This window comes from Lagenorhynchus albirostris, chromosome 13, assembly GCF_949774975.1.
Source record: "Lagenorhynchus albirostris chromosome 13, mLagAlb1.1, whole genome shotgun sequence".
Lineage (NCBI taxonomy): Eukaryota > Metazoa > Chordata > Mammalia > Artiodactyla > Delphinidae > Lagenorhynchus > Lagenorhynchus albirostris.
In genome coordinates, this window is record NC_083107.1 from 10,631,220 (window position 1) to 10,646,349 (window position 15,130).

General features: G+C 41.7%; 1 protein-coding gene across 9 annotated transcripts in view; it reads left to right on the top strand.

Annotated features, from left to right (window-relative positions):
* The window catches only part of BCL2L11 (BCL2 like 11), a 212,261-nt gene that overhangs the window by 71,166 nt on the left and 125,965 nt on the right, over window positions 1-15,130 (top strand). For 2 of the 9 annotated variants that reach the window (XM_060169036.1, XM_060169034.1), the window contains one exon: window positions 7,500-7,570. The exons of the other annotated variants lie outside the window; for them this stretch is intronic. In XM_060169036.1, coding sequence (XP_060025019.1) covers window positions 7,500-7,570 — 71 coding nt within the window. The remainder of the gene's footprint in view (window positions 1-7,499; window positions 7,571-15,130) is intronic. 9 annotated transcript variants of the gene reach the window in all.

Sequence of the window (15,130 nt, forward strand, 5' to 3'; positions counted from 1 at the left end):
TTCTCACATTCAGTGAATTTGCCATGGATGCACTGAGTATGGGCACAGAACCATCTTGGATGTGGAGAAGTAGGTGGCTTTGAAAATCTGTCACACTGCGTACCGATGCTATGAGTTTGCTAGTGGTCAGAGATCATTTTGGTCACCACAGAAAAAAGGTGTTCACTCCTTCCTAAATCTTTTTGATTAAACCAGTGCTTTGGTCTGATGCCCTTTCTGCTTCAGGAAACAGCATCTCTTGACCAGTAAAAAGAACCTGACACTCCAATGTGAACGAAGTGTTTTGTGTTTTGTCTCAATCTTGCCCCAAATGCAAGCATGAAAAAGACACAAGAATTTAGAATGAGTGAGAAGTAAAGTTTGGGCTTGTTTGGCAAAATACCTCTAAAAATAAAATATGAACAATAAAAGTATTGATAAAATCACACCTCTGAAGTAAAACGCTCTCATCTACCTCACCGATGTTTCCTGTTTTGGTTAACACATTTTAATTGCCTTCTTCGGAATTTCCGCTGTGGCCCTCCCACCAACCTTCACGTCTGGATGGAGTGCCACACGCGCTGTCCAGTAATCCAGAGCTCCGGAGGTTCCAGGAGAGCCTGGAGTCACGGCCTGATGTGATATCAACCTTGCTCAGTTATCAACCATCTCAACCAATTACTACCAGGAGCTGGACAGCGGGGAATTCAGCACAAACACAGACCCGGGTGCTCACCAGTCTTCAGAAGAATTTTCAAAAAGTCTGGGAACCAGCCTAGGCTCCGAGATTGGGCTCTGAGGGGTCTGCGGCAGGGGGCCCAGACATTGGTTTGGTTCCTACTGTTTTAACTCCCCTCAGCAGGACTCTCGCTCTGTAATGTGATTCCTTTTCTGGGAGAAGAACGCTCTGCATCTGTGGTTGAGGGATTGTTTCTATGCTGTTGTTATTTATAAGTTATTTATAAGTTCCTATCTCTTGAGGTTCTCCCATGGGCGGGCCCTGGTCCCTTCAATCAAATGGAATATTTTGGTAAAGGCTAGCTTCCCCTTTCCAGGGCACGCAGGAACTCAGTGAATGGAGGCCCCATTGCAGTAACAACTTTAGTCAAGCTTTTCTCTGGCATGCTTTTCTCTTACCTCTGCATGGCTTTTTATAATCTTTTATTTTGATGCCAACAGTACAATTACCGTATTACATTCACTAAAAGCGACTACACATCCTCTTGGGAAGTGAGCAGAGAGAAATTGCAGCTGAAGAAACATCTTTAAGTGTTCCCAAATAGATATAAATAACATAGTATGCTTTTGTATTGTTGGTTTTTTCAGGGTAAAATAAGGGAAATATACTTGGTGTGGTTGATAGTTTCCAAACACGGCCACCATCAATTCATTCCTTCCTTTATGCACCAATTGAGATGTAGGATCTATTCCCCTCCCCAGCCTGGGCTGGGCCTGTGACTGCCTTGACCAAAGGACTCCTACAGAAGTGTGTTCTGGGACTTCCGAGTCCAGACCTGAAGTGGGCTGGTGGCTTCTGCTTACTTGCTTTTGGACCTCGGCCTCCATGATACCAGAAGTTTGGGTCACATGGCATGTGGATGGGAACCAAGCACCCTGAGGATAGCTCAGCTGGGGTACCAGTCAGCAGGCAGCACCAGCTGTCAGCTACATGAGGAGGGAGTCTTGGAGACTCCAGCTCAGACGAGCCCCAGGTAACTAGCCTCTTCTGCCGTGGCCTCGTGGAACAGAAAACCGGTCCACTTGAGTCCAGTCAACCCACAGAATCGTGAAAGACAATAAAATGCTGCTTTAAGGCACTACATTTGGGGGTGGCAGCAATAGAGGAAAACAACAATAACAAAGCAAAGACTTGGTGCTGTGACTTTAAATAGGATAGCTAGCCAGCTAGCTAGATGGTAGATAGATAGATAGATAGATAGATAGATAGCCAGCTAGCTAGATGATAGATAGATAGATAGATAGCCAGCTAGCTAGATGGTAGATAGATAGATAGCCAGCTAGCTAGATGGTAGATAGATAGATAGATAGATAGATAGATAGCCAGCTAGCTAGATGGCAGATGATAGATAGCCAGCTAGCTAGATGGTAGATGATAGATAGATAGCCAGCTAGCTAGATGGTAGATAGATAGATAGATAGCCAGCTAGCTAGATGGTAGATGATAGATAGCCAGCTAGCTAGATGGTAGATGATAGATAGATAGCCAGCTAGCTAGATGGTAGATGATAGATAGCTAGCCAGCTAACTAGATGGTAGATAGATAGATAGATAGCCAGCTAGCTAGACGGTAGATGATAGATAGCCAGCTAGCTAGATGGTAGATGATAGATAGATAGCCAGCTAGCTAGATGGTAGATGATAGATAGCTAGCCAGCTAACTAGATGGTAGATAGATAGATAGCTAGCCAGCTAGCTAGACGGTAGATGATAGATAGCCAGCTAGCTAGATGGTAGATGATAGATAGCTAGCCAGCTAGCTAGATGGTAGATGATAGATAGATAGCCAGCTAGCTAGATGGTAGATGATAGATAGCTAGCCAGCTAGCTAGATGGTAGATGATAGATAGCTAGCCAGCTAGCTAGATGGTGGATGATAGATAGATAGCCAGCTAGCTAGATGGTGGATGATAGATAGATAGCCAGCTAGCTAGATGGTAGATGATAGATAGATAGCCAGCTAGCTAGATGGTAGATGATAGATAGATAGATAGATAGCCAGCTAGCTAGATGGTAGATAGATAGATAGATAGCCAGCTAGCTAGATGGTAGATGATAGATAGCCAGCTAGCTAGATGGCAGATGATAGATAGCTAGCCAGCTAGCTAGACGGTAGATAGATAGCCAGCTAGCTAGATGGTAGATAGATAGATAGATAGCCAGCTAGCTAGACGGTAGATAGATAGATAGATAGCCAGCTAGCTAGATGGTAGATGATAGATAGATAGCCAGCTAGCTAGATGGTAGATGATAGATAGCTAGCCAGCTAGCTAGACGGTAGATAGATAGATAGCCAGCTAGCTAGACGGTAGATGATAGATAGATAGCCAGCTAGCTAGATGGTAGATGATAGATAGCTAGCCAGCTAGCTAGACGGTAGATAGATAGATAGATAGCCAGCTAGCTAGATGGTAGATAGATAGATAGATAGATAGCCAGCTAACTAGATGGTAGATAGATAGATAGCCAGCTAGCTAGATGATAGATAGATAGATAGGTAGAGATAGCCAGCTAGCTAGATGGTAGATGATAGATAGGTAGCCAGCTAGCTAGATGGTAGATAGATAGATAGCCAGCTAGCTAGATGGTAGATAGATAGATAGATAGCCAGCTAGCTAGATGGTAGATAGATAGATAGATAGATAGCCAGCTAGCTAGATGATAGATAGATAGCCAGCTAGGTAGATGGTAGATAGATAGATAGATAGATAGATAGATAGATAGATAGATAGATAGATGATAGATAGATAGATAGATGGTAGATAGATAGATAGATAGCCAGCTAGCTAGATGATAGATAGATAGATAGATGGTAGATAGATAGATAGATAGCCAGCTAGCTAGATGGTAGATAGATAGATAGATAGATAGCCAGCTAGCTAGATGATAGATAGCCAGCTAACTAGATGGTAGATAGATAGGTAGATAGATTGATAGCCAGCTAGCTAGATGATAGATAGATAGATAGCCAGCTAGGTAGATGGTAGATGATAGATAGATAGCCAGCTAGCTAGATGGTAGATAGATAGATAGATAGCCAGCTAACTAGATGGTAGATAGATAGCCAGCTAGCTAGATTATAGATAGATAGATAGCCAGCTAGCTAGATGATATAGATAGATAGACAGATAGTCCAGAATCTACAGGGCATCTTGGCAGCCTGGAAATTCCAGCAGGAGTCAATGTTGTAGTCTTGAGTCCAAAGGCTAAAACCTCAGGCAGAATTTCTTTGTTGCAGTCTGAAGGCAGAATTCCTTTCTCTTCGGGAAACCTCAGTCTTTTCTCTTAAGGCCCTCAACTGATTGGATGAGGCCCACCCATGTTATGGAGGGTAATCGGCTCCGCCTTATTCAAAGTCTACTGATTTAAACATCAATCGCACCTAAAAAATACCTCCACAGCGACGTCTAGATGGTTTTTGACCAGACAAGGGGGTACCGTGGCCCCACCAAGTTGACACACAAAATTTGCCATCACAGCAGTGAAACTTCTGTGAGATGCCCTGGCATTTAGGCCTGCACACAAGACTGTCACTCCTCTGTTATCGCTGCAAACGACGAGTGTGAGATGCCCAGGGCCAGCCATGGGCCAGGCACTGTGGGAGAGCCTGGTTTCAGTCCCTTGAGTGGGGAAAGGATGAAGGATGTACCTCCTTCAGATAAGCTCCTTGGTCCTCTTCAGTCGATGGCTTTACACACCACAGTCAACAGTCTCCAGTTCCCTCTCTGCGTGAGTTCAACCCTGAAAAGAGGGGAGAGGTTTTTGCTCACTTCTTCACCCAAAGATCTTAGAGACCCAGAATCTAACCTCACCCCTCAAAGGGAGACCAGAATTGGACTGGCCATTCATCGTAAAACGGTTCTTTGTACCAAATGGCCATTTTCCTAATTCCCAGTTGCTAGTAATAGTGAGCTTCTAGAAGAGGATGCCCAATTTAGTTTTAAGGACATATGAATAAAAAACTTTGCTTTCTTTTTAAGGACATCTGTATGGGGTTTGTAACAATAGACAACTGATTAACTGCTCTCTCCTCTGGCCTGGCCCTCTGCTTGTTCACGACCCTCCCAACAAACTGGTCTTTTTAAAGCACAGATCTGATCATGTGATTCTCTTGCTTCAAATCCTTCCCTGGCTCCCTGCGGCTCATGGCAGTTTTCCAAAACGTGGTATATAACATACCAGATGGCTTTAGGTGGCATAAGGGTGAATGTTTTTATTTTGATGGTTATATTTCTATTTTTATGGTTATCTTCTATTTAGGACAAGTAAGATGGTCTTCCATTTTTGGTAGTAGGATAAAATTTATTTTTTAATTGATTGGAAGAAAAATATTAGGTTGATAGTGATCTAGGTGGTGGCACATGGCAGTAGTCATACAGATGGACTCAAACTGAATCTGGGGAGTGGCGTGAGCCAGGGGGCCAGGGGATCTGCCTCCTGCCCTGCTTTCCTCTCTTCTCCTCTCTGTCGGGGACCTAGCCTTTACCTTCCACAAGAATAAAGAACCAACAACTCCCAGAACTATGCCAACCCACTGCCTGGAATGCTCTGCCCCCCATCCTATCATGGCCAACTGGAACACTCTTATTTATCTTTCAAAACCCAGTTTAGGAGTTGCCACTTTTGGAAGGCTTTTTCTGAATCCTCCCCTTCCCATGAGCCCTGGCAGAAATTGATCTCACTGCTGACAGCCTAAAAATCATAACCTGTGGGAGAGGTCCTCAGAAGTTTGGGTGTATATAGCCCGGGAAGCTATTACACTCAGGCTCTGAGGAAAAGACCCCTATGTCCTGGACTGTCAACCGACACTGATGCCCAAGGGCAAGTGCTAAAACAGAGGAGCCTTGTTATTTCCTGCCATGAGCCCCAGGGTGGCTGCACCCTGTCTGAAGGGGCTCTCTCTCAACCAGTGTCCCAAACACACGGAAAACATGACCTCTCATTTCCCTGACTCCCCTCCACAGCCCTAACTTCTCTTCCCAGGAGAGTGAAGAGAGCCTGTGGGGTCTGTCCCCTGCCCTCTCCTCCCAGCCGGGGTCCCCCCTCCCCACTGTGTATCTCCCTAACAGCAGGGAAATCCTTTCTGCTCCCCCATCCCCAAATGGAACATCTACCCCTGCCTTTAATAAGCGCCCAGATCAATCTCATTCGTTTCGCAGAGAGAAACCGTCCTACTGTTATCACCAGCGAGTGTGGGTGATGGACGGGGGAAGGAGTTTGGACTAGGGCTGTGTCTTCCCCATGGCTTCTTTCTGTTTCAGTGGAGCAAGCTGGGGAACGCTGGGCTTGATTCCCCTAAGTGGGATGGAGACAGGCTTCTGGTGGTTTCCAGTGCATGTACCCTGATGGGCAGCTGGTCTCAAATCTTCGTTCTGTTACTTACGGATACACTATCTGGGCTCAGGTACTTGGGTGCCTGTCTGTGAAATGGGCATATGGAATGGACACTGGAAACTCCTCTGTATGCATGGCCTAGCTTTCTGTCTGGCTCAGCCCTTTCCCCCACTGCAGGGGTGGGACTGTCAATCAAGGGGGTGAGCCCATAACACAACCGACCAATCAGAAAGCCCCGTGCCTGGGCTGCAGTGATTGGCCCTGGCATGGCTCAATAAGAGTCCTTTGGGGATAACAGGTATGGACCCTGGGCCAGAGAAGGTCTCTTATTCTGAAATCAAAAAGTCAGGAGCAGGCAAGAAAGTGGTCCAGAGAATAAAGTCAGTACAGAGAAAAATGGAGTTGAAGAGAGAGAGGGAGGAAGGGGGGGAAGGAGAAGGAGGGAGAGATTTGAACTCACGGACCAGCCCTCTAGTATGAGTGGCCTCTACCACTTGGGCTAAGAGTCCTGACCTACAATGAGGGTTAAAGGCACTAGCACATGAGAAAGAAAGCTACTGATCATAGGCCCAGGCCAGTGTAACCCAATAAATAAGAATTGTGCCCATGACCGCTGACACCCAGTTCTGCTCAAGAAGACCAGCAGGGGCAAGTGGTCCTGGCTCAATGCATGAAGTCTCAAAGCAAACCTGCTTCTCCCCTGAGAGGTCACCCTGCTGTTATCTAATTACAGCCAGGCGTGGAGAGTCCTCTGGACTGTGGTTAGGTGCTATCGATGGCTTCTGAGACCAGCTATGAAGGGAGGGGCAGCCTTCCAGCACTTTCTACAGAGAAACCTGTCATTGCTTGCAGGCCAACAGGCTGGAGCTGGGGTGCTCTCAAGTCGAGAGAGGCCTTGCTCTCAGTCACTGAGGAGAAGACCAGCCAGACTTTGGTTCTAAGCTAGTTCTGGGCCTGGACCCGTTCTCCAAGCTATTGGAGGCTCAGCCTCCCCAGAAGAGATCCCTTCTGGAACATGGTAGAAAATGAAAAAACCATAGCTCCCTGCCCCCGACCTTTATTTCATTGTATATTTTTTCTAAAAAAAATTTTATTGGAGTATAGTTGATGTACAATGTTGTGTTAGTTGCAGGTGTACAGCAAAGTAAATCAGTTATACATATACATATATCCACTCTTCTTTAGATTCTGTTCCTATATAGGTCATTACAGAGTGTTGAGGAGAGTTCCTGTGCTATAGAGCAGGTTCTTATTAGTTATCTATTTTATATATAGTAGTGTGTATATGTCCATCCCAGTCTCCCAATCTATCACCCCTCTCCCTGCCTTATCCCCTGGTAACCATATGTTTGTTTTCTACATCTGTGATTCATTCTATATTTTTTAAAACTGAGATATACATTACATACAGTAAAATGTGGAAATCTTACTTATGCATTCCCACCTAGATCATGATCCAGAGCAGTCCATCACCCCAGGGGGTTCCTTCCTGGCCCTTTCCGTCAACATCTCCCCAGAGGTAACTATTATCTGACTTCTATCATCATAGTATTGGTTTTGCCTGTTCTTGAACTTCATGAAAATGGAATCACACAATACAGGCTTTCTGTGTTCAGTTTCTTTCACTCAGCATAATGTTTTTGAGATTCATCCAAATTTAAATTACATGGATCTTAGTAGTTTGCTCTTTTTCATTGCTAAGTTGTTTTCCATTGTATGGCTACACTGCAATTTAGAGTGTATCTTGATAGACATTTAATGGATATATGGGTTGTGTCTTATTTTTAGCTATCACAAATTAAACTTATAAACATTTTGATGGACATTTACTATTACTTCTCTTTGATAAATTCCTAGGAGTGGAGTTGCTGGGTGATTCAGGAGGGAAATGTTTATTTTACTAGAAAATGCCAACAATTTTTCAGTGGTCTTGTACCATTTTGCATCCATACCAACCATGAGAGCTCTGCTTTTTCTACATCTTGCCAACTTTTAGTATTGTCCATCTCTTTAACTTTAGCCATTTGAGTGGATTTATGGTGATATTTCGTGTGTGGTTTTAATTTAGAGTTCTCTCATGAATAATGGGTTGAGAACATTTTCATGTGCTTATTGGCCATTTAGATATCCTCTTTTATGAGGCATCTGGTCACTCAAGTCTTTTGCCCATTAAAAATATTTTTTGCCAAAATAGATTGGCATCGTGTATTACTTTTCTACTGGCAGCAATATGAAAATTACTCGGAGTTATACTTTTATCCCTTCCAGATTATCTGCATTAAAATCATAATTTTTCAAATAACCGGTCCAAAAGATAAGAATGAAAATTCAGTATTAAAAGAATCTTCAAAGCAACTAGGTATTAAAAATGAAGACAAAAGTTTCTTCTATTATGATGAGGAGAAATAGTTTAAACAAGATTTGACATAAGAAATTTTTAAAGTCTAACTGGACAAAAGATCAAAAGTTAATTAGAACAATTTTCAGATGGAAAATACAATTTAGGCATTTTCTAGATCCATTACAGTAGTTCTATTTCTGGCGAAATCAATAGGAATTCTGAGATATAATGTCAGATAATGGAATTTGGGCAGACAACTCTCAACTTCACTTTTATTTAATGTATATTACATGCATATGTTGCTGATGGGGAAGGTTAGGGATCCGCAAGTATGTACTGGGCCCCCAAGTTCCCTCTTCAGTGGGCTTCTTGAGTTTTCTTTGCTGTCTGTTTTTCTTTTGCCATTTTAGCTGGTGTTCAGTTAAAACCTTTTATAATCCCACATGGAAAAGCAGATCATTATGTTTTTTCCGGACTTAACACATTCCTGCCCCTGGGTTCCTACTTTGCAGCTTGTCTTTGTCACTCTGCTGTCTTCGTTTATACATCAGTTTCTACTCAGACACGATGGCCACCAAGTTAAATCTAATTTTATCTTCCTTATACTTTTATATTCTTGTTTTCTGCGAGCTTCACTAGGCTATCCAGTTGTCTTGATTGTACGCTCCTAAATCAATTAGTCTTTCCCTCAGTCTACCTAATTCACACAGTCTTCCACCAACCAGAACACATCTCACAAAGTGGAAAGCATCTTCCCTGTGTGCTGAAGTCTGCCTCAACTGCAAACGTTTGCTTTCTGGCCAAACTGTTGTTGATTTGTCAAATCACTGCTGTCACCTTAGCGAATTCCTATTTGGATGTTTTATGTTACATTTAAGCCTGGGCTTTGTTGTCGAAAATCTGAGGCATCCCTTGACCTCTCCCTGCTGCGGTATCCTTATTGGCAAACTGACGTACAGGGCTGTTGCAGTATCAGTAGTGACTATTGCCTCTTTCTTCCTCAACACTGTAAACTCCTTGAGAACAGAGACCATGTCTTATGAATCTCTGTTTCCCAGTACCTGAGAGCATATCTCACACATAGTGCTTATTAAATGTGTGGAGGATGAACAATATTTTCTAGATATTTTTGGATGTAACCATTTATATGGCAGGCTGCCATGATTTGTTGCTACCAAATTCAGTGGACAAGTCTGTCTTCATCTGATTTGACACAACTGACCACACCTCTTTTCTGATGCCCTTTATTCTCTTTGCTTCCAGAACACCACACGCTCTTTGCTTTCCTCCTCCTGCACTGACTGTCCTTTCCTAGTCTTCTAGGCTGCATCTGTTGCCTCTGCTCTAAGTGCTGCCCTGTCCAGGGTTCATTTCTTACCCCTCTTTCTTCTCTATGCACAATGTCTCCCTTGGTGATCTCATCCACTCTCATGGCTTTATGTTTACAATCAATGTGTTCATGACTCCTGAATTTCTATATCCATCCAGAGTCCATACTCATATATTCCATGGTCTACTCTACTTCTATTTCAGCAGGCATTTCAAATTTAGATTCGTCCCAAACGAAGCACAAGATTTTCCCAAGTCTGATTTTACCTCACTCTTGTTCGTCTTGGGTTTTCAAATTTCTGAGACAAAATCCTACGAGTCAGCCTTGGTTCTGCTCGTAATCCTCACTCCCCACATCTAGTTCTTCAACAAGTCTAGTTTGACTCTACCTCTGAAACAATTTCTGAGTGTCTCTACTTTTTGTCATTCTTACTATCACCACTCAAGTCCAAGACACCATCACCTCCTGCCTGGGCTACTGCAGTGGAGCCTGGACCGGTCCCTAAGCATTCTTAATTTCTGTTTTTTTTTTTTTTTTCTTTTCCATTATGGTTTATCACGGGATATTGAATATAGTTCCTTGTGCTATACAGTAGGACCTTGTGGTTTATCCATACTATATATAATAGTTTGCATCTGCTACTCCCAAACTCCCAGCCCAACCCTCCCCTACCCCCCTTCCCTCTTGGCAACCACAAGTCTGTTCTCTATGTCTGTGAGTGTTTCTGTTTCGTAGATAAGTTCATTTGTGTCATACTTTAGATCCTACATATAAGTCAAATCATATGGTATTTGTCTTTCTCTTTCTGACTTACTTTGCTTAGTATGATAATCTCTAGGTCTATCCATGTTGCTGCAAATGGCATTATTTCATTCCTTTTTATGGCCAGTAATATTCCATTGTATATATGTACCATATCTTCTTTATCCATTCATCTGTCGATGGACATTTAGATTGTTTCCTAGTCTTATAAGCATCTTTTCTTGAAGGATCTGATCCTATCTCTCCTTCTAAGCAAAACTCTCTCTTAGACTAAAGTCTAAACTCTTTACCATAGCCTAAAAGGTCCTATGTGAAGGGCCCCTGCCTGCCTCCTTGACTTCATGGACAAATGGGTTTATTTATAGGGAAACCTGGAGGATCAGACCAGTGGGGAATAGTGACCCGGCAGTAGTGCGGAGCAATGAACGGGTGGTCATGGAGAGTGGTGGTGACCCAGCAGTCATGGTGAGGCAGCATGCTGAGCTGAGGAAAACATGTGGGTCCTCTGGCCTGGGTTCGAATCCTTGCTCTGCCCCATCCCACTGAGACCTGGGGCGTGTGAGCTGCTGAGGCTCTCTGAGCTTCATCTGTGACGTGGGGTGATACTGACCTTTGAAGTTTGCTGGAATGGTTCTCTGACATAGCATCCTTTTCAGCACAGGGACAGAAATGCAGTCAGCGGTCTCTTCCCCCTTCTTCCACAGATACAAAGTCCAGTGGTTCCCTGAGCAATGCTGCAAAACAGAGATGAGGTGCAGAGCTGACGAGGGGTTCTGTAAACCCAGGCCCAGGGGTGCTCTGCCCCTCCTCCGCACCTCACCATGGCGTGGTTAATTCTAGAAAAGGCTTTGTTGAAGCACAAGATTTTCTGATAAGAAGTAGACTGTTGCTTTAGATGGCTATGCCCAGACGGGGCCACCTTAGTGACAAGACTTGGCGCATTTGGGGCGCCAAGAACAGCCCTTAGATCTGGGCCCCTTCACAGCAGTTGGGTTGGGAGGTCTGTTCAGGGAAGCACAAAAGGGAAGGAGAGACTGAACATGCTGTTGGAATCATTCTTTAGCAAGATCTCCGCTGGGATGCAGAAAGAGAAATCTGAAGTTAGGAACTGACAAGAACAGAAAAGAAGCATATTTCATAGATTATTTAAGAGCAATTAAAATGAAGACTATGGGATTTTTTTAAAAACAAACAACTTAGGAGACAATAGTTAGTTCCGAGACTAATGTAGCTGTAGGGAACTCTAGTCTGTGGTCAGCTGTAGGTACTTTCCACACCCATGAACCACCACATGGACTTAACCCCAGCAGAGCTCAATTTCAGATTCTCTAAACCGAAGAGAAAAGCCCCGAGTTGGGTTAACTGACAGCCATATGCTAAAGACAACCCAGATCTGAAAACAAACAAGAAAATGTGTGTGAAAACAACCACGTTCTGGTGGTTTCTAACGTAATTATTGTTTCTTTCTCATGGTGATTTGCATAATGTTGCAGAGGTGTTGTCAGGTAGGCTCCAGCTAAGTGTGCAGATTTTGTGTGCACCTGTTTGCAGACCAGATAGAGTACAGTCTTACGAGAGTAAAGTCCTTCTACTTTCCGTGGCCTTATTTATTTTTTTAAAGCAGCTTCACTGCAGTATAATTGACATACAAAAAACTGCACATATTTAAAATATACAAAGTAAGTTTTCACATATGTATACATCCATGAAACCACCACAACAATCCGTATAGTAAACATCTCCATCACCCCCTGTACGTTTGTAATCTCTCCCAGGCTTCCCTTCTCTTTCCCCTCCATCCCTATTCGTTTGTTTCATGTCACTGTAGATTTTCATTTTCTATAGTTTTATACAAATGGAATATACAGTATGTAGTCTTTTTTTTTTTGCCTGACTTCTTTGACTCAACATTATTTTTTTTAATTTATACTTATTTTTTATTGAAGTATAGTTGATTTACAACGTTGTGTTTACTGCTGTACAGCAAAGTGATTCAGTTATACATATATACTTTTTTTAATATTCTTTTTTATTATGGTTTATCATAGGATATTGAATATAGTTCTCTGTGCTATACCGTAGGACCTTGTTGTTTATCCATTCCATATGTAAATGCTTACATCTGCTAATCTCAACCTCCCACTCCATCCTTCCCCCCACCCCCTCCCCCTTGGCAACTACCAGTCTGTTCTCTGTGCCTGTGATTCTGTTTCTGTTTCATAGATAGGTTCATTTGTGTCATATTTTAGATTCCATTATTTCTTTCTTTTTTATGACTGAGTAATATTCTATGGTATACATGTACCACATCTTCTTTATCCATTCATCTGTCGATGGACATTTAAGTTGTTTCCATGTCTTGGCTATTGTTAATAGTGCTGCTATGAACGTAGGGGTGCGTGTATATTTTTGAATTAGAGTTTTGTCTGGATATATGCCCAGGAGTGGGATTGCTGGATCATATGGTAATTCTATTTTTAGTTTTCTGAGGAACCTCCCTACTGTTCTCCATAGTGGCTGCACCAACTTACAATCCCGCCAACAGTGTAGGAGGGTTTCCTTTTCTCTACATGCCCTCCAGCATTTGTTATTTGTATCAACATAGTTATTTTTGAGATTTATCCATATTGTGTTTATCAATAAATCATTTCTTTCTTTTTTCTTTTTCTTTTCTTTTTTCTGAGAAGTGGTCCATTGTACAGATGTACCACAATTTGTTTTTCCATTCATCTGTGGATGGACATGGTTGTTGCCAGTTGGTGCTATTACAAATAAAGCTGCTATGAACATCTGTGTACAAGTCTTTGTGTAGACATCTGCTGCCTTTTCTCTTGGAATTGAATGTCTGGGACACGTGGTAAATGTTTAACTTTTTGAGAAGTTTTAAACTTCTGAAGTGGTTGTATCATTTTACATTCCACCAGCAGCATATCAGGATTAATATCCTCCACATCCTCTCCAGCACTTGGTGTTGTCAGTCTTTTTAATTTTAGCTATTCTGAAATATGTGTAATGGTATATTGTGATTTTAATTTGCATTTCCCTAATGACTAATGATGTTAAGCATGTTTTCATGTGCTCATTGCCATCCATATAACTTCTTTGGGAAAATGTCTGTTCAAATCTTTTGTCCATTTTATTTTTAATTGGGCTATTTTCTTACTATTGAGTTTTGAGAGTTCATTATATATTCTAGACATAAGTGCATTATCAGATATATACGTGGCAAAAGTTTTCTCCCAATTTGTGATTTGTCTTTTCTTTCTCTTAATAGTGTCTCTCAAAGAGCACAAGTTTTAATTTTGATAAAGTTCCATTTATCAATTTATTTTTTATGTATTGTGTATCTGGTGTCGTAGCTAAAAACTCTTTGCCTAACTCAAGATCACAAAGATTTTCTCCTGTGTTTTTCATCTAGAGGTTTATAGTTTCAGATTTTACCTTGAGATCTATAATCCATCTTAAATTATTTTTATATGATGCATGTTATGGACTCAAGTTGATTCTTTTGCACATGGGCATCCACTTGTTCCAGTGTCACTTGTTGAAAAGGCTGTCCTTTCTCCATTTAATTGCTTTTGCACCTTTGTCAAAAAGCAGCTGTCCGAGTGTGTGTGTGTGTGTGTGTGTGTGTGTGTGTGTATTTTGGGTATATGGCACATAGAAATACAATAATGTTTTACAGTGTCCTGTGTCCTGCAAGCTTGCTAAATTCACTTTTTAGTGTTTTATTTGTAGATTCTTGGCAACTTCATACATACATAATTATGCCAACTGTGGCTCTTTACAGTCCATGCCTTTTATTTCTTTCTCTTGTCTTTTTGTGCTGGCTAGCACTTCCAGCACTATCTTGAAAAAGAGTAGTGAGAACAGACATCCTTGCCTTGTTCATGACATTAGGGTGAAAAGATTTCATCTTTCATCATGGAATATGATATCAACTGTAGGTTTTTCATAGCTGACCTTACACAAGATGGAAAGTACTTTTCTGTTCTTAGTTTTCTAAGTTTTTAATCAGGAATGGGTGTTAAAATTGGCCAAGTTTTTTCTGCATCCTATAGAGATGATCAAATGGTTTTTCTCTTGTAGTTAATATAGCGACTTGTATTGATTAGGGTTTGCATATCAAACCAACCTTGCATTCCTGCGATAAACCCCATCTGGCCATGATGTTTTATCATTTTTATATATTGTTGGATTCAATTTGCAAAATTTTCTTTAAAAATTGTTGCATTTTGTTCATGAAAGTTACTTGTCTATGGTTTTCTTTGCCTGGCTTTGGAATCAGGGCAATGCTGGACTCATAAAATGAATTGGAAGTATTCACTTCAGTTTTCTTAAAGAGTTTCTGAGGATTGTTATTCCTTCTTTCCTAATGTTTGGTAGAGTTCACTTGTGAAGCCATCTCAGCCTGCAGTTTTCTTCATGAGTACATTTTAACTACAATTCAGTTTATTCCATAGATAGGGGGCAATTCATGTTATTATTATATTTTAAGTGAGCTCTGATAATTTGTGTCTTTAAAGGAATTTGTCCATTTCATCTATGTTTTCTAATTTATAAGCTTAAAGTTGTTCATAATACTTTCTTACTATCCTTTTAATATCTGTAGAATCTGAGTGATGTCATCTTTATCATTCCTGATA